The sequence below is a fragment of the Phacochoerus africanus genome, chromosome 1 (assembly GCF_016906955.1).
Source record: "Phacochoerus africanus isolate WHEZ1 chromosome 1, ROS_Pafr_v1, whole genome shotgun sequence".
In the NCBI taxonomy this organism is placed as follows: domain Eukaryota; kingdom Metazoa; phylum Chordata; class Mammalia; order Artiodactyla; family Suidae; genus Phacochoerus; species Phacochoerus africanus.
Genome location: NC_062544.1, coordinates 249669760 through 249689959, shown reverse-complemented (window position 1 = coordinate 249689959; position 20200 = coordinate 249669760). Strand labels below are relative to the sequence as shown.

The 20200-nt window shown below is 32.2% G+C and overlaps 1 protein-coding gene across 2 annotated transcripts in view; it reads left to right on the top strand.

Moving 5' to 3' along the window:
- The window catches only part of CADM2 (cell adhesion molecule 2), a 1078779-nt gene extending 1065894 nt beyond the window's left edge, over window positions 1-12885 (top strand). Inside the window, exons 9-10 of one of the 2 annotated variants that reach the window (XM_047794400.1) lie at window positions 9821-9946; window positions 10769-12885. In XM_047794400.1, coding sequence (XP_047650356.1) covers window positions 9821-9946; window positions 10769-10887 — 245 coding nt within the window. In that variant the 3' untranslated portion in view covers window positions 10888-12885. The remainder of the gene's footprint in view (window positions 1-9820; window positions 9947-10768) is intronic. The other variant, XM_047794392.1, reaches the window with a different exon arrangement.
- Window positions 12886-20200: the final 7315 nt, after the last annotated feature.

The window sequence follows — 20200 nt, the reverse complement described above, 5'->3', positions numbered from 1 at the left end:
TTACTGGATGAAGAAAGCTCTAGCAAGGAGGATATTTAGCATTGATGGGTAGTGAATTCCTCTCCAGGACACAAGAAAAGAGAATACAATGACATGAAAAGATAAAACGCTGGAAAAAATTACCCCAACAAACTCTTGTTCTCAAACTAGAGTCATCTGATGCTTCTTAAGAACTAATTTTCATAATTATTTTTAAAGCTTTTCAAAAATTAATCCAAAAACTTGCCTAGGCAAGCTGTTCTTTATATTAATAATAACTATGCTTTTCTGAGTCAACACTTTATACATGAAGTGAATAAAATAAGCCATTTGTAATACAGAGCCTGGCACAGATTAAATGCTCAATAAATTACTGTCTCATTTAACTCTCACCCATCACCAGATACCCAGAAGATTCGTTTTATCCAATCTCATGTTATGCAAATCTTCTGCTGTTCATTTCCCCCTTTTTTCAAATACTCAGACATTTAAATGCTTCACCACTACCATATAAGTAAAAGTCCTAAATGAGTCTTTTTAAAAATTAAAAACAGAAATCTTTATCTTTCTACACAGAAGTTTACACTTTCCAACTTCTTTTTCCTCATATAATTAACATTTAGACAGTGCTTACATTACAATGTGTCAGACATTCTTCTAAGCCCTTTCTGTACAATAACACGTTTAAACTTAGACAATATGAGAAATAAGAAGTATTCACATTAAAAATATGAGAAGGTTAAGAAACTTGCCCAAAGTCAACCTGATAGTAAGTTGTCTAGGTTTGGTATAAACAATTTGTAAATCCAGGATTTTGTGAGCATTTCCTTTTACTTGAAAAACTTTCACTGACTCTTCTCCCACATTTTCCTTTTATTTATGCATATAATACAACATAGTTTCACCCCAAGCCTGATTTCATCTGATGTCCTTAACATCACTCACTGAATCTAACCACTACGAAACACTGGTGTGTGATTGGGGAGAGAGCAGGGGTTTGCAATGTAACTCATAGCAGCACCTAATACAATGCATAACTCAGTGGCAGGTAACTAAGTAAAAGGAATTTATCTGTGCAGTCTTGGATGTTTTACTTGTCTACAGGCCATTGGCTGGGGATGAGTATTGTATTTTCCAGACTTCCCCAAATCTATTTTCCATTGCCTTAAATTTTTGTATAATTCAAATAAGACCATATATGCAAAAGACCATACTATAGTTTCTATGTTAGTCAGTTCAGGCTACTGTAAGAAATACCATAGACTGAGTGACTAAAACTATTGAAATGTATTTCTCACAGTTCTGGAGTCTGGAAGACCAAAATCTGGATTTCAGCATGGTCAGATTATGGTAGAAGTTCTCTTCCTGACTTGCAGACATCTGCCTTTAAGCTGTGTCCTCACATGGCATGGAGGAATAGAGAGAAAGAGTCTTATTCTTTTGTGTCATTTAAGTGCACTGATCTCATGATGAGGGACCTACCTTCATGACCATATTTAAACCCGGTTTTCTCCCAAAGCCCTATCTCCAATACCATCACATTTGGGGTTAGAGACTCAATATATAAATTTTGAGTGGGACACGATTCTGTCCAGAGCAGTTTCCTAAAAAAGAATATTCTACTTTCCAAAATCTTAAACATTCTATGTAAGTACATTCCCAGCAAAGAAATAGGGAATTAACTGGAATTGCTATATATCCCTTGATTGTGATGCAGAATCACTTATAGGAAAACTAAACCTGAAAAACTATCTATGCTTTCTGTTTCTGAAGTGATAATTCCAGTTTTACGCTTATTTTTGTGTTTAATTTCATAACTTTTGAACCATTTTATTGCTAAACTGAAATTTCTTCAAGAGTTTTCAATCACTTCTAAAAATAATAGACTCCAAAATGAACACAGGACATCAATATAATTGGTTTTATTGTTGAAGTGGCCCATATTATACATTCCAGTATTACTCTGGGTTTAAATTTATTCTACTCTGTTCTTGACTGTTTAACTCTTGACATTCCATGACTCTGATGGTTGTTATTAGGGAGCTATGTTTGGGGACTCTTGCATAAGAGGGCTTCATGTCACTAATTCATCTTTTTTCTATTCATTTTAGTTTTTCCAACTCTTCTATTTTTCAATATTTAAATCTACTCCTGAATGCTGACATTTAAACAGTTTTGAGATAGTTTTATTAAATTTTAGTTAAAAAATTAGTAAACATTTCTTAACCTCACTAAAAGGTGAATTAACATGCTTGTTACAGTGCATATCCTTAAAGAATTATCATTTTTTAAAAATTATAATTGTAAATCCAAAATTGGCTTTGAAAACATATTTGTTTTAATATGTAAGGATAATAATTTTCTTTTTAAAATGGTCTCAAAACCTAATTTAAAAATATTTACAGAAAATGATTTTCATTTCAATTCTTACCATTTTGTTAAAATGAGAAATCACATATAATAAAAATATTTATTGTAAAATACTTCTAATACTTGAATTAAAATATGCAATATTTATGATTTTCTCTGCTTTGGTCCTAGAAAGTTAGATTTTTTTTCTAGGGTTTTCACTTATTTATTTATTTTTTTCTTTTGGGACTGCACCTACAGCATATGGAAGTTCCCAAGCCAGTGGCTGAATGTGAGCTGCAGCTGTGGCCTACACCACAGCCACAGTAACATCAGATCCAAGCCACATCTGTCTATGATGCAGCTTGCAGTAACACAGAGTCTGTAACCCACTGAATGAGGCCAGAGATTGAACCTGCATCCTCGGAGAGACAATGTCAGGTGCTGAGCCACAGTAAGAACTTTGAGTTTTCACTTATTTTATGGGAACTAAACATGATAAACTATATACTTGATGGTAGAAATCCTTAACAATGATTTAAGAACTAGAATTACATAATTTAGTTCTTATTCATATTAAGATTTTTAAATAAAACTATACTTTAAGGTTATTTTCTACTCTTCTAAATATCAGAAATTACTAATCCTAAATATTATTATTTGACATATTTTTTTCTTTGGAGTCCTTTATTTTTTTAATTTTTTTGTCTTTTTTGCTATTTCTTTGGGCTGCTCCCACGGCATATGGAGGTTCCCAGGCTAGGGGTCGAATCGGAGCTGTAGCCACTGGCCTACGCCAGAGCCACAGAAACACGGGATCCGAGCCATGTCTGCAGCCTACACCACAGCTCACGGCAACGCCGGATAGTTAACCGACTGAGAAAGGGCAGGGACAGAACCCACAACCTCATGGTTCCTAGTCGGATTTGTTAACCACTGCGCCACGATGAGAACTCCTGGAGTCCTTTATTAAAAGTCCAAGAACCCTAACTGAAAGATGTTAAGCTCAGAAAGTTTTAATTCTATAATATTCTTTGTATTTTATGCATTATCGAGTAGAAAAAGTTTCTATTCTTTTCTGTTGCCAAATATATTGGCATTTATTCACTCCCTGATTAAGAGGCAAACTCCAGCAAGTCATGGGCTAATGCTTGATGATGAATAATGGTCTTTAAAGACACATGGTATATTTATCTAAATGGTAATATAGACTCAGCTGTCTATAAAGAAATGTCAGAAGTTTGTATGTACTTCATCTTTTTATTGCTATGACAGTAGGGGAGGAATGAGAGAAAGGATGTATGAGAGATTCCCACTGGGACACAGTCATTTCAATTATGTATTATCTCTGCATTGTTCAAGTGATACTTAACTGATCCTAATCTCAATCACTTGTTTTAGTTGCTAAGAATAGAAATTGACAGAGTTTTAGTTCTGACAGTTATGGGGGAGAAATAAAAAGCATAACCAAAAATGTTAGCTTTAACAAAAACATTTACAAGTAGACATGCAAAGAATTCCCTGTAACCATATTATCTCTGAAATCTTAAAAAGCTAGGACTATGTGTTAACTTATTTTGTTGTTGAGATGAAGGCTAAAGGTTGAAACTTTTCCTTTATAGATTATATGCAGAACATTCCTGACTAGGGTCAAATAAACATGAGTTTTATGGATTACTTTCACTGAAAGTCATATGTAATTGAAACCAGTAAAATATATTCAGTAATGAAGATGATATATTTAAATTGATTTAAAACAAATTCAAACAGATCAAATCATGTTTGTATAAATTGTACAAAAAAAAAGGAGTGGCCTACATGTTATCTACGACTCTACTATGTAAGTGAAGATTTTAGGCAAAAGTATATGAAATCAATGAAATCTTTTACCCTAATGATCCATATTCCAAACTTTTCTCCAGTCCATCCACTAAGTACAAATATCTTATGATTCACATATCAGTTACAAAGATAATTTCTGTAGCTTGATTGATTTGCAGCATTACAACTGAGCAGAAATAAACACCAAGCCTCAGGAAAGAGAATCCATCCATATTCAAAACACCTCAAAATTAAGAATGAAAAGAAGAAAAGAAAATGCAAGGATGTGTAAATAGAATTTAAAAATTCAACTTGAATCCAGTGAAAAATGTTTGTAATAAAGAAGATAAAAAGTGCATGCTTATAAAGGAAAAACATTTTCCAGATACTTTTTTTTGTTTGTTTGTTTGTTTGTCTTTTTGCTGTTTCTTGGGCCGCTCCCGAGGCACATGGAGGTTCCCAGGCTAGGGGTCTAATCGGAGCTGTAGCCCCCGGCCTACACCAGAGCCACAGCAACGCGGGATCCGAGCCGCGTCTGCAACCTACACCACAGCTCACAGCAATGCCAGATCGTTAACCCACTGAGCAAGGGCAGGGACCGGACCTGCAACCTCATGGTTCCTAGTCGGATTCGTTAACCACTGCGCCACGACGGGAACTCCATTTTCCAGATACTTAAGTCGAAACATTGTACTAAAATGAAGACAATACTATAAAACTTTTTTTTTTTTGGTCTTTTTGTCTTTTCTAGGGCCTCTCCTGTGGCATATGGAGGTTCGCAGGCTAGAGGTCTAATCAGAGCTGTAGCCGCTGGTCTACACCAGAGCCACATCAATGCTGGATCGTAGCCGCATCTGCAACCTACACCACAGCTCACAGCATGCCAGATCCTTAACCCACTGAGCAAGACCAGGGATCGAAGACACAACCTCATGGTTCCTAGTCAGATTTGTTAACCACTGAGCCACAACGGGAACTCCAAAACTTTCATTTTTTATTGTCAATCATATAAAACTATTTAAAATACCTACTAAGTAAGCACAGAGTGGGGTTAAATAGAGTTTAGTTAAACCAAAATAACAATCGATAACAAAATCCTTTAGGAAGAAATAAGGAAAATCAATGATAGAAAATCAAATCATCTAAACAGATGATAAACTTGGGAAATATTACTCAAACAAAATGTAAATTAGTAAAATGATTCTAACAATGGGAAAGAGGGAATAACATATATTCAACATAAAATATGGAATTTCTAAAAATGAATAATTGGATCTTCTAAGAAAGAAAACAGAAGAACAATTATTAATCAAAAGTAGAGTAGATAAAATGAACACAGAAAAAAAAGTAGAGTAGAAAAAAGAATTTATAAGCCAAGAAACATAAACTTAATTTGATTTTAATAAAAAAGTAGGTTTGCAAGTGAAACAAAATTGTGACTAAAGACAAACCACAAAATATATTCAGCTAAAATATCAAAATATAATTGAAGAAGAAAAAGAATTCTGAGAGCCATCATGCAGAAAAAAGCACGTCATTTTTAAAAATGAATTTTTTAAGATTTATGTGGCAGAAGCAGGAGGCAGAACAACCTGAATGATTTCAAATTTATTTGGTATGAAAAAAGGGGCAAAACAAATTGTTATAACACTGACAAATCATTTTGCATTATTATTAATTCAAAAAGATTCTTTAGCCAGTTGAATGTTTATTCACAACCAAATAATACTTAATATATTCAAGATTCAAGGATGTTGTTATTATGAAATTTTTTTAAACAAGATGTGTGCTTCATGTCATCAAAGGAGGAATAATTTTACTATCTAATTTTAGATATATAGAAATTAAAGGTAACTCTAGATATTGAGATGAGTAGAGACCAAACAGTGTCAAAAATAGGACTGTGGCTAGTCCGTTTAAATTTTTGATGCATTCCTGCAATCATCAGAATTAGGATGAAACTGTCATTGTTCACAAAGCACTAATTAGTGCAGTAGGGAAAATATGCAATATTAATATCAATAATAGAAAAAACCTTAAGAAAACTATTGAAACACTAAAATGGTAGGAAAATTAAGAATCTTTGATTGTCAGGAAATGAAAACTATAATCTTGACATACTAGCTATAATGCTTCAGAAAATAGAGTATAAAAATGAATGGAAAAAGTAAAAAAATGGCTAAAAGTTTAATTAAAAACGTAATAACATTTAAAACATTTTTAAATATTGAAATGTTTCAATATATTAAGTATTAAAATATTATTTAAAAGTAGGAAATAACATTAATGAAAATGTGCAGGTCCTGAATAAGCAAACTATACAATTTTAGAAGACACTAAAGATTTAAATAATTGAAGAATCATACTATATTCCTGGAAAATTCACAATATAAAGGAAATCTATCTAGAAATCAATACAATTCCAATAAACAATTTGTTGTATTTTTGTTTCTTGCAAAAATATTCTGAACCAGATTTAAGACTTCACCTCCAAGGCATTAAAATGGTCTTTAAAATTACAGTACTAGTGTAGAATCACATATATAGAATCCATCCTTCACGTGGAATAGACTAGAATATGCAGAAACACATAAAATAGACATTAAGTTTATGGTAAGTGACAAAATTATTGATGAAAGAAATAATATGGGGGACAACCGTCTGTAACAGAAGAATTAAAGTCATATTTTATACTTTAGCTTTAAATTATAGACCAAAATACATTTTAGATGGACTGAAATAAAATAATGAAAGTATTAGATGACAGCAGCAATCTGTGCTTATCATGGCCAAAGCATTTCAAATCATGATCCACAAGTCAGACAGCATAACACAAAACTTTGATAGATTTGATTACATAAAATTGTAAGACTTATCTATGGCTGAAGAGACCAGAAATGAAGAATAAATAAAAAGAAATTGCTAAAATAATCCATCTTTTTTATGGAGAGAGCTGTTAAAACAGAAAATTTGAATTGCAAACATGGTCTAACTACATAAATTAATTAATATAGGAATTAACATCCAGACATTTATGTTAACTTATAATTTAATAATACACAATATTTAATACTTTTTAATGTTAGATTGATAAAATTTCTTTTAACTATAGCGTCTGCAGTTAGTACTATCTAGGAACTCAGGTGGAGTTAGTGGAGGATGACTTTGTATAATCTTTCTGCAATATAATTTGGCAATATTTATCAAAAATCTTTTTTAAATGTTTACATTCTCTGATCTAGCAAACCACTTCTCAGAATTTACCTTCAGGATATAAGACAGATGTATGAACAAGAGTGATTTCTCAGCTCCCAAAAAGAGTACTCAATTCTGAGAGATATTCAGTGAGTAAAATGGATATAATTTATGACTGTGTATATTTGGGAACTTGAGCAAGAAGAGGAGTTTGAAACTGGTTCTAAAGTATCTAAGCTAAGAATAGGAATAGGTCATTCAGATGCACGGAGAATTTAGTTTTTGCTCCTTTTTTTGTATATGTGTGATTTATGGTCAGTGCCAGAAAGTAAGGGAAATACTTTAAATATATAATGAAAAGCAAAATTAACAATAGCTGCTGTAACAAATTAATTTTTTTTTAAATGCTCAAGGTTTAGGGAAAAAAAAAAGCTTTTTTGTTTTATTTTATTTTTTTATTCAAGCAGTTGGACAGTGCATGTCTTCTTAGTTGGGTAGTAATTTCCTTCCAGGTGGAAATTCAGTGACCCATGGCTTGACTTACTCTTTGAGCTCTCTTACTTTCAACTTGTATCTCCTGAGATCATTCTGGAAGGTTACATGTGGGAGGGTTTTATTGGCTAGGCCTTCTTTCATTTGTCTAGAATACAAATCACATGGTTAATCTTCAACTACAAATGGCGCTGGTAAATGTTTAGGTCTGTGCACTGAGAGAAGGGGAAACAAGTTTCTCATCAACCAAAAATCTCTGCACCAATATAACCTTCTGTTCACCAACTATTTTTTCAATTATTTTTCTCACATAAACCATTGCCAAACTCTGTCTGAAAAGACAACCTAAAGTCCCATCAAGCCAGTGTGTCCAGCTCAAAGTCCAAGATCCTCACATATGCACAAGCCTTTTCATCATTTAGTCCAGAAACAGATGAACCAAAAGACAACTTTCAGTGCTCCTCTCCATCCTATACACAAAACATGATAGAACAGAGTCAGGAAAAGCACTCCTTAATATAAAAGCTCTCTTTTGGAAATAGAGGAATATGGGAAACACTGAATAGTACTGGCCTATAATTATGAAAAAAATGCCAGACTGGCTTGAAAATTTCCCTCTGCCTTGGCAATAGTTACAGTTCCTTGAAGAAACTGTATTTTTTTTTTTTTTCTGTTCATTCTTTTTTTGTTCCTCCATTTCTACCTATGGGAAGTTCAACCTTGTCAGTTATACTCCGTGGCTGTGTCAAGAGTGGGTGTTTGAGAATACACCCTCCATGGGGACAGTTTTATAGTCCATTTCTTGCCTTCACCAAATTTGGGAGTCCAGAGGTTTGTCTGGTATTACAAATAGATATTTTTTTCTTTCTTTCTTTCTCTTTCTTTCTTTCTTTCTTTCTTTCTTTCTTTCTTTCTTTCTTTCTTTCTTTCTTTCTCTTTCTCTCTCTCTCTTTCTTTCCTTCCTTCCTTCCTTCTTTCTTTTTCTTTCTTTCCTCCTTTCTTCCTTCCTTCCTTTCTTCCTTTCTTTCCTTTCTTTCTAAACTTGGTATGTGCTCCTTTGGCACAATAGTTTCATTACAAGCACAGGAGACTTCTGATCTATTTGTCAGAGTCATGTGCCTATAACCATATTTCAAGATTTTTTGAAAGCATAATTACCAGTCCTAATTTATTTCTTTACTTTCTCCTTCTAAATCCTTACTAAAGGCAGAGCTTACAAGTATATAATTAATCTTTCCAACCACTTCCTTTAAAGCTACAAGTGTAGTGGGCACTTAATCCTCAATGTTGAGTATACATCTTCTACCTTCTATCAATAATACTATACAGTTTGTAACACTCTGTCTCCTTGAAGTATGATCTTTCCTTTGATCAAATACCATGTACTCTGCAGGATCTCTTCCTATCCCACTGTTCTCTCCTTCTCAATCTACTCTGCTGGGAGCACTTCTTCTAGACTTTAATTATGGAATCTTTTTGGGTCCCATAATTAGACGTCCTCTCCTCTCTATCTAGACTCTCTCTCTTGGGGAGTTCATCAGTTTCCACAGCATTAAATAATATTTATATTATGATTAACCCTAAATTATAATTTCTAACCACAGCCTGTCCTATGACATAACTGTATTTTTAAAATGGTATAGTTGTGTTTGTTACATTAAAAAAATATACATATTTTCAGGTGGAGAAGAGCAGGAAGAAAAGGCATGTAACTATTCAAAACCATAAATGTGTGTTTATCCTGTTTCTCCCTGAACATATAAACTCAATACTTTGAGAGTAATTTATGTCAAATATTATATTCCCAGGTATTGTATACTATAAGCACCCAATAAATATTTGTTGACTGGATGATTGGTATAATACGCATTAATAAAAATTTACCTTAATGTGCTAATTTTCAAAATAACTCATTCTAATGCAGATATGAACCCTATATTTAAGCAAAACACTAACTTGAACAATATTTTTTCCTCTTTTCTAGATCCCAATGCTCTGGCTGGCCAGGCTGGCCCTGATCATGCTCTTATAGGAGGAATAGTGGCTGTAGTTGTTTTTGTCACGCTGTGTTCTATATTTTTGCTGGGACGATATCTGGCGAGACATAAAGGTACATTATATTTAATAAAGAATTCTTAATTTTGGAAAAAAATTATAAAGACGAACTTCATTGTGAAACATTATGTGAGTGTGTGTGTGTGTGTGTGTGTGTGTGTGTGATGGGGTGGGAAAGAGAGATCTAAATACCGAATTATTTCAGATAATTCTTGATTATTTTATTCAATGTTCAAGTTGAATTGGCTTAGCAAAGTAATGTTTAGCCAATAGCTAAAATTCACTTAGTGAATCAAATCCTTGGCTCAGCCAAAAAAAAAAAATAAATAAAATAAAGAGGAAGCAAATTTGTAATCTATCTCTAGGACTGAAATTCAACTCCAACATTAATCATTTGATCAGTGTTTTTGCTCGTAAGTTTATGGACAATTATGTGGCCATATTAGGAAAATATGTGATTTTTCACAATGGGCTAGGTAGCAAACTATTGATATAGTCTACTTTTAAATGGAGTTACCAAAATGAATAGTGACACATTTGATGTGATCATTATCAACATCTTAACAAAGGGCCCTGATTGCTACAGCTGCACGGATCACATGGTCCGCAGCCATCATTAAAGAAATCAAAGTACTCATTATCCATTCCAGTTTGGCTGTTGCCTTTAGTTAATCTGGCCACAGCTTCATCTACAACATACACCTGAAAACTGAAGGAAAGTGTGCAACTTTAGGAGAGTGAATTGTGTGGTTTCTTACGCCTCACAGTATGTTCCAACATATAAGAAATCTGGCATAGTTTTCTTCCTAAATGAATGTAGCTTTAATACTGGCTATTTTACCAGACAGAACTAATATTTTTCTTCCAATACCCACAGGAACATACTTAACAAATGAAGCTAAAGGAGCTGAAGATGCACCAGATGCTGACACAGCCATTATCAATGCTGAGGGCAGCCAAGTCAATGCTGAAGAGAAAAAGGAATATTTCATTTAAAATACAGGCCAAGATTCTGAATTTTACTTACCAGGCTGGCTGCTGGAGAAAACTGGCTGTCATCTTTCCGAATTCATTTCTGCCATCTTCTGCTACCTTTATTAACTTCCATCCCGTACTGCTATCAGTAGCCAGTGTATACCAACAATCAGCTGTCGAAAGCATCATTCTTTAATTACGGTACCATCCATAATGCAGGACATTTCTCACTGCCTAAATTCCACATCATTGCTCTTTTAACATACAGTGCTTGAATATACAGCCTTAACAATGTTAATCATCTCCTTGAATCATGATATTGAATTGTTTTTATACATTGAAAAAAATGTTCAGTTTTTTTCCCCCTCATTTTTTGTTCTCCCTTTAAATCGGAGACCTTGTCTTTGGACAGCTTTCACAAGGATCAGGATTAGGTAAAGGCCTAATGTGCTGAAGTTTAATCAGATTTAGAGGTTTACAATGCTTCCTACGTGTCTATCTTCGAAGACATGTTTTGGAAGCATATGCCCTAGAAAATACAAACTGGAAAAAAAAAACAAACCTACTGTAGTATAGAATTCTGGAATGTTTGAGCTTATACTGGTAAAGCTGTATCAATTTGCTATTTAAAACTATAGTATTTGATACAGGAACCATATGTATGGATTGCAATCATGACATGGTATCTTATATAATTATGTAAATCCTACCATTAGATTATTTTAGCTTCATATACCAATAAATTGTTACAACCATTTTACTGCTTTGTGAATCACAAAGATTTCATTCATTTCTTTAATTTGATTCTATAATTTATTTGCTCCACAAAGACTCACCTGCCTAAACAAAATTGAAATATCCATAGGGCACAATTTTGAGACATTTAGTATCTGTATATAGTGCATATAATAAATCCAATTAAACATTATTTGATACATATTTAACTTTTTTGGCTGTAGGTAATCCAGTCATGAGTAAGCATTTTCTAATGTCCATTATATCCCTTTAGATATTACTTAAACCAATATTATAAGTAGATAACCTGTATTAGTATTTTTGTCTGTATGTCCTAGCACTGTTCAACAGCAAATTTTTCTAGTTCTTGTTGATTTTTATTTGTTATACAATGGAAGCACAATGTTATAAGGAAAGGTAATTTTAAGCTAACAACCAGTGCACAGCCTCAGGTTTTAAATTACAACCACAGTTGAATAATAACCTAAAAATAAACTCTTAGTTTGCTAAAAATTTACAAATTTTAATTTGGCAGTTCCAGAGCTGCTTACCTATGTTGGTTTGCCAAAAAGAAGTGTTTAAGATATGTTTTCTGTATAAAAGAACTAATTCTTTATATTAAATTCCTGTCTATGCATTTTGTGAGGTACAAACTTTTGAAACAGTGAGTGATAGAGAATTTCTGCCATGCTTTTAACTCCAAGGTGAAAGTCTCTTTCTCTGGATTATTTCTGAAATTTTGGTGTATTTAACCATTAAGAAATGCTGTATTCTTAAATATGACACCGAGTCAATCTAAAGTCATATTATTCCTCCTAGTTAAATACAATATTACTAGATTAGTTCTCATTAGATTTATTATATGCTAAAGATTAAAAATCCAGTTAGATAAAAATTATTTTCCCATCCACAATCATTGCACCTTTAAGAAGAAAACAAATATGACAATATGGTATCTATACTTGTGATGTCTGAAAGCATGATGGTTTTAACAATAATATCTTGGAATTTATTTGGGGGAAGAAAGAATGGTTGAGTATGACATCATGTGTTAATATCAAATGAAAGACAAGGGTGCTGTATCTTATTTATCAGAAAAGTATAAATCTTTTAAGGACATTAGAATTTTTAATTGTTTGATTATTGAAGCATTTATCTTGATTTCTTACAAAAGAAAAAGGACGATGTCAGTCAAGCAGCACTTTTTCAGATTATACAGAACATAAATAATATGATGTGGTTGAGTGTTAACATAATAAATCATATACAGTATGACATTTTAAGGAAATAAGTCTGCATTGATGTGATTGCATGCTTGTTTTTACAGTTCACTCCATACCATCTGTGGAAAAATGCAATAATATGTTAATATAGTATGGTAGTTTGAGAGAATCAGGTAGGTGCTACTAGACACATTGAAACTAGAATAGGTTTATAAACTGTTCATATCTTTCAATGCATAATCTTTAGAAAGACTCCACAAAGCAAAATTCATCCTATGAGTACAAAATGGAAAGGTTATTATTACAGAAGTAAGTTGTATAAACTGCATCATCAATTACTATTTAAAGCCTAATTTCAGGATGCATTTACAAAATTGCTACTCTTCATCGATGCCGTATTTACATCCCTTTTCATTTCATCTGTATTCTACTTGGCTCCAACTGCTAAATTGTTGCCTAAATAACTCAATCATTATTTATAGCACTGTACAATTAGAAGAAATCCAAAATCGGTTGCATTTCAAGACTTTTGACTCTTTTAACCCTTTACAGTAATATTAAAAACTCATTAGAACTCTGTAAAAGACACTAATTGGTACAGTATGATTTGTGAGATCTAATCAAATATTTTGCCAGTGAAAATAGATAGATTTGAATTGAGTATTATTTTCAGTTATTGAAAGAAAATGACAATGGAATTAGATTTTCTTATCTTAAAAATGATTTGATTTCTACCAAACAAGGAGATAAAGTGTGAAAATTCTGCTCATTTCTCTAAAAATCATAAAATAGGAAATGACATTTCTAAGTGGACCATGTCAATTGCAATGCCTGAAATGTTCGAACTTCTCTGCCCAGAGAGCCATATTCTGTCTTTGCTTAGTGAGCACCGTAGCCACAGAACTCAATGAAAGGAGTGCATACACACACACACACACACACACACACACCCCTAGTAGAATATGGAACATTATTCTTTACCAAAAGTAGATGTTCTCTGCCAGTGTATGTTTACAGTGTAATTTGATTGTCCTCCATCAAAAAAGATTGAACAGCATTCTTTTTTCTTTTTCTTGTTTCCATTTTTTGAGTGTCCTAGGTAGAACAATTATCAAAATTAGGAAGAAAAAGGAATGTTTATGAGTGCAAGAGCAAAGAGAGAAAGCATGAGCAAAGTATTGGTGTGTGTGCGTGTGTGTGTGCGTATGTGTGTGTGCGTTAGGGAGAAAGAGAAAGAGAGAGAGAGGGAGATTTCAACTCGTTTTCTTTTACCAGAGAATACAAGAAGCAGTTTAAGGAATCTGATATTGGAGTTTAATCTAGAAACTAGATGATCTCACATTGATTCAAGATGCTTAATCTTGCATTGAAACCCCTCAATTAAAATAACAAATAGAGAAAGAAAACTAACTTTCCTAAATATGGCAAAGACACTAATGCCTCATTTATTTTTATTTCTTTGTAAAAATATAAATATCTCAATTAAAAGGACAGGCTCACTTGTAATTATGTACTCATGATTGTAACAGCATTGAGATTCCATATAGGCACATGTACAGCAGCTGTTTGACGGTGATGGTTCTTCCATGTAACATAGCAGTTATCGTGTAATTTAGTGCCACTTACTGCAAAGTGTTACCAAGGGGAACATTAAAATACTTTTTCTTTTTTCTTTGGCTATAAGGATAATTCAATGAATGATAAATGTGGAATTTCATATTATGTTTTTTAATTTGGAAAAAATTCCAAAACTCATCTCTAACTGCAAATTCCCCATCACATAGTTAATTACTTAGAGCCCTCTAAAAATGCCCACTTCAATTCCCCCTTTGCAAATGGTAATCTGTGATAAATATACAATACAAAACAAAACAAAAAACAACTGGCAACCACAGTGGAAATAGATGAAAACACCTAATGAGAATTACTGAGTAATGCTTTTTATTAAGTGGCACAAAGTACACACTAAAAACTATGCAAAATATAGGTAACTACAGTGTATGTACATGTAAGTATCTTGTACTTGCTGTGTATGGATGTTGGAAACCCATGTAATTATAATATGCATTTTGAATATTGGGAAAGAGGAAATCTTAGTGTAGATAATAGAATTTGTTTTGAAATATACACTGGCAATATTGAAATATACTCAGTGCAATATCTGCAATTCTATTGCTGGATACTTAATGCAAAGGGATTTTAAAGAATTCTTCAACAAGATCTAAAAGATTGCTAATCTTCACATCCCACATATTAAAGCATTAATTAAAAATACAACTGCCATAACAACACTTTAAATTTTTCACGTTAATCATTAATGTGACACAAAATTATCTGGCCTAGTTTTTAGCATTACTGGAGAGAAAGAAATAACCTAAGTTTTAAAATTTTGATCCATATCTAATTGAATTTGGAATTCTTAAACTTTCTTTGAAAGTTTGTATATTTTAATGGATTGTGGTACTTTTATTATAAGTACAAATTTATTCAATCAAAGAACATAGGTTAACTTTAATAGAGTCACTATATCTTTATGGGAATTTCTAATATATTTTCTTTTTCCATTCATTCTTCCCTTTTTCTCTCTGTTTCACCCCAAAACATGCCCTTTGCACTTATACCCTTCCAAAGGCAATGGATTGAAAGTAGCAAGATTATAAAGAGCGATAAAGGGAACAGCATGTAAAAAATGGGTTCTAAATTCATCAGCATTTTTATGTATTGAGATTATTAATATCGAATGCAATAGTTATTGGAGATAGCTGGTAAATTCTCTGCCATGCATACTTACAATAATCCTTCTACCTCTCACTTTTAACATGGGCTATGATACTTCAATATAAATAGAAGAAATAATTATGTACAAGATATCCCAGGAAGCACTCTTTTGGGACCATAGTAACGGTCCACTCCCCACTCCCTGGGAAATCTCAAAAGCCAACTTTACTTTCAGTGTATTCAGAGGTGTATGGATATGCATTTGTTTTTCCTTTTCTATCATTAACTTTTCCTATAAGCAAAATACAATAACTTTATAAGGATAGTTCTTCTCATACCTACTTCCTATTTCAATGTGATATAATTGTGTTGATTTTAAAAAAATTTAAATGGCAACACTTTGCAATCCAATATCTGTTTCATTTCATATTTAAAATACACAATTTCTTATAAATTCTGTCTTTTAAGCAAAAATTATACATATGATTTATTTTCCCAAGAAGTGTTATCTGTGTAAGAAAAATATTTAAAGTATTTAATAACGCCATATTAACAAATAAACCCTGAATAATAACAATGCAAAGTATTGCCACAAATACCCACTTTATTTTGTCTGCATAGACATAATACCAATTCTTCAAATGATGTAATTTAATTATTCTAAAAGGAAGATGACATTTTGAAAGCAGATTTTTCCTTTAGAAAAAAAAAAGATAAAAATTATCTCCAATTATGATGCTGAATCTATAGAATATGCTTAAAGTAAGACATTTCTGTTATGTGGTTATGTTACAAGTAATATTTGGTGTGATCTTTGCCATCTTTCTCATATATGTTATAAAAAATGTATGGTTATTTTGGAGAGAATGGGCCCAAATGTGAAAAGGATGTAAAGAAAAAAACCACTATTTTCCCCTATGAAATATATTGTATATTTCAAAAGAAGAAACTTAAAAGATTTTTGAAGATTGCAGGGGCAAAGGAAAACCTACCAGGGCTCAGCACTTAAGCACTTTTCCCACATCCAGGGTCAGAAGAGCAGTAATTCCTACATGGACTTTTAAGTGCGGTATGAAATGCCACATTACACTTCTCTTACACACAGTACTGTCAAACCTCAAAAGTTTTCTTTCTTCAGATGCTTTTCCTTGTACATGATACTAGTAGACACTTTTCTCTTTATATTTGCTGATAGTGAAAGTTATATGCAATAAAATATTTGATGGTTGAAAGCAGTGGTCACCAGTTGGTTAAAAAAAAAAAAAACTATGAAATGTAAACTGAATTGTTCTCTTTTTTGCTTTTCTCTGTGTTTCTAATGTATTGACTGAGTCTCATAAATAGAAAGAAAATAACTTAGAAAAATTTCAAATCTAGTACTCTTTTTCCTTATAAATGTATAAAATTAATCTCTTTACAAATTTATTTAACTGTACCTGCTGTACTTATTGTAGATTCAATGATGCAGTTAAGTAGTAACCCAAGGATTTATGAGTTTGGGATTACTGACCTATTTTTTTTTTTCATATTCAGTTCACATCAATATTTGCGAATTGGTTGTTTAGCTTTTCAGTCAACCAAGAAATATTCCCTCGTGAAAGCTCCATTTTTATCATAAATATTTCAACATAACAAACGTCAGAACAAGTCTGCCATGTTAAAAAGAATTTAAAGACTTATCTCTGAAAAAGGTACCCAGAAATGCAGGTGTTCCCAGTGATGTAGCTTCAAAAATAAAATGTTCTATTTATATGACATGAAATTCATAACTTTTGGAAGGGTATATTTATGACAGCATAAAAATAAATTCTGTGCTATAAAGAAGATGCAATGAAATCAAGCATATTGCACAGAAGGTAGAGAAACACAATTATTGAATCTACTATTATCATTAACATTTTCAAGAACCAAAATGCATATTGTAATATTAGGTACATGACACTTGCATGTTGATATGCCTATATACTTACAAAGTATTCAATGTGTACTTAGTGGCGCTTAAAATATGTCATGTACAACTCTTATAAACATTCTTACAGGGTTCCCATTTGCACTTCATCTTTTGGTAAAGTTTTGTCAGAAAAGAATTGTCTGATATATATGGAAAAATAAAATTTGAATTTTAGTTACCCGTTGGACATTACTGAATGGTCTATTCATTTAGTTCATTTTCTTAGGCTTGTTAAAAGACACTGAAAGGTGGAATTTTTTTTCTCCCACTGACAGATTATAAAAGATGTTATAAAACATGTTCCTTTATGCCTTTACTGTGCATATCTTTTTTCAACTGCATATATTACCCATTCATTTTAGGTTTCTTCAGTGATGCCCATTTTCTTTGTAAATTTCTAAATGGAAGTTTTAAAAATTAAGCAGTGGTAAAACAAATGTTATCTTATTTGTACATTTAATCGTTACTCCTTGGAATATATGAACCTTGTAATATGCTGACTAAGGGTTAAGAAAATGTTGCTGACTTAGGAAATTTGCTTGAGATTGCCAAAATTCCAAAACTCTGTAAAGGTAATTTTACAATCACTTTTGTGCGTTTACTAATGTTGACTAGGAACAAAGCAAAAACACTTAAACATTTTTTTTTTAATTTTAACATTCTAACCAGTATTATATATTTCAACTACCTAAGATAATGCAATTGGTATTATATCCATCCTAAGCTTATGCCAATAAGAATTTGAGATAAGCTTTTAAATTTATGGAGGATTTTCTTTGTGTCTTTGGAAGTTCACTTACCATAAGGTATTTTATAGTCTACTTTAAATAACAGATTTTGTTATACAGGGTAAGCCAAAGGCTGTACAAGAATTAGTGTCATTGGGTCTGATATTTGTGTTAGACCATGAAATATTCCATTAAAATTTATCTGTAAATACAAGGCAAGATTTTGTATCTGGTTTATTTTATGAAATAACATTCATTTATTTTAATTAATTTTTCCTAGCAAAAGAAGCCTGTGATACATATTAGCAAATTTGATTGTGTGGAAGAGCCAATTCAACACAGAAAGAAAATGACATTCAAAGTACCACATTTATAAACACAATTCTTTATTTATTTTGAAGTTACCCAAAAAGCCCACTCTCATTCAGTTCTCCCACTATATACATATATGATGCCTGTGTTTCCCAGCTAAATCAATTCCATGTTTTCATAACAGTAGTCATTATTTCTATCAAAATAGTCTTTGGCATTTTTTAAGCAAGGAAGCATACTGAAATTTCTACCTAATGGTATCCACCCAAGGGTAGAGTGAAGTCTAAGGGTTTTTAATTAATAATTGCATAGCAGTTTTAGCCTATGAGAGGCATCTTCATTATATGACAATGCTGGGATGATCCTAAAAATAACTGTGCACTCCTTTAAAACAAGAAGTCAGGAAATAGTTTTAAAAGATTTTCTAGTCATACTTTGTTCTATGAAATTTAAAGATAACTTTCTCTAATGTTTTGAAAACTAGCAAATAAAAAAATGTGTAGAAGAGAGATGAAAGGGCAAAGAGTAGATTCCTGGCTACATTTTAAATGACACTCAGTGATACTCTACATTGCATGTTATTTATCAAAACATTTATTATTAAATATCTACTATGTATTAAGTCCCTTACTTCATGGACTCCCCAAGAATCTAAATATAGCACTTTATGCCTAGCCCTTCAAAACTTTCTAATAATTAAAATATCCTAAGTAATTACCATTTTCTATATTTTTGGCATTGTTGTGTTGGAAGAAGAAATGGGGGGATTCTAATAAAAATGGTATAATTAGGAAAAATTCTTATGACTTAATCAAACTGAAAACCAGACCACTTTTAGACATTATTCATAGTCTAAAATCCAAAAGATATTTCTATGAAGATTTTCTACTATGATTTTTTAAAAAATAGGTCTGATTGCTAAGTTAATACTTTATTATGCTAGAAAATTTAGGAAATTAACTCAGCATTTGAAGAGTGACTGTAACAATGACCAGAGTAGTACATTATTAAAAGCCCTAACAACACATGTCCTGCACATACTATTGAAACTTTATTTTGTCTTTACTAAATTAAATCCTTACACAGATGAAGGGTGCACATAATACACACATGACAGATTTAAGGAATACATTTCATATAGATTAGAGTTAGTTTACAGTAATAATGTAGTGCAGGCCTTTTAAATAAGTATAATATTTCTGGAAAGCAACATAATTCTCCTGACACACAGTAATCATTGGCTCAGATTTTAAAACATTTAACTAGTAAAATTAGAGTATCAGAAATACATGTATTGTCCCATGTGGTAACACTCAAGTCCTTTCTATGGCTTGTAAATAGCATAGAAGGCTTTAGTATTTTTAATCATATTTTGCTTACAGATTTTCCTGTTAGTCCAATGGAGTCATGTCAAACTGGGCAAACAAAAATTATTTTGCATAGAGATTGGTGAACCATGAACTCTAAACTAAGAGTCTCTACTATAATCTTATGCCAAATATTATATCCCCAGCTGTAGAAACGCTTCTCATTCAAGTTTGTCTTTCTTGTACCCAGCCAGTACCTGTGATCTTGGTGCTAAGGCATTGAAGTACTCCCTCTGTGACATAATAAGAAATATATATTTTGTTCTTCTGCTACCACTCGCTCATCCCCTCATCCCCTGC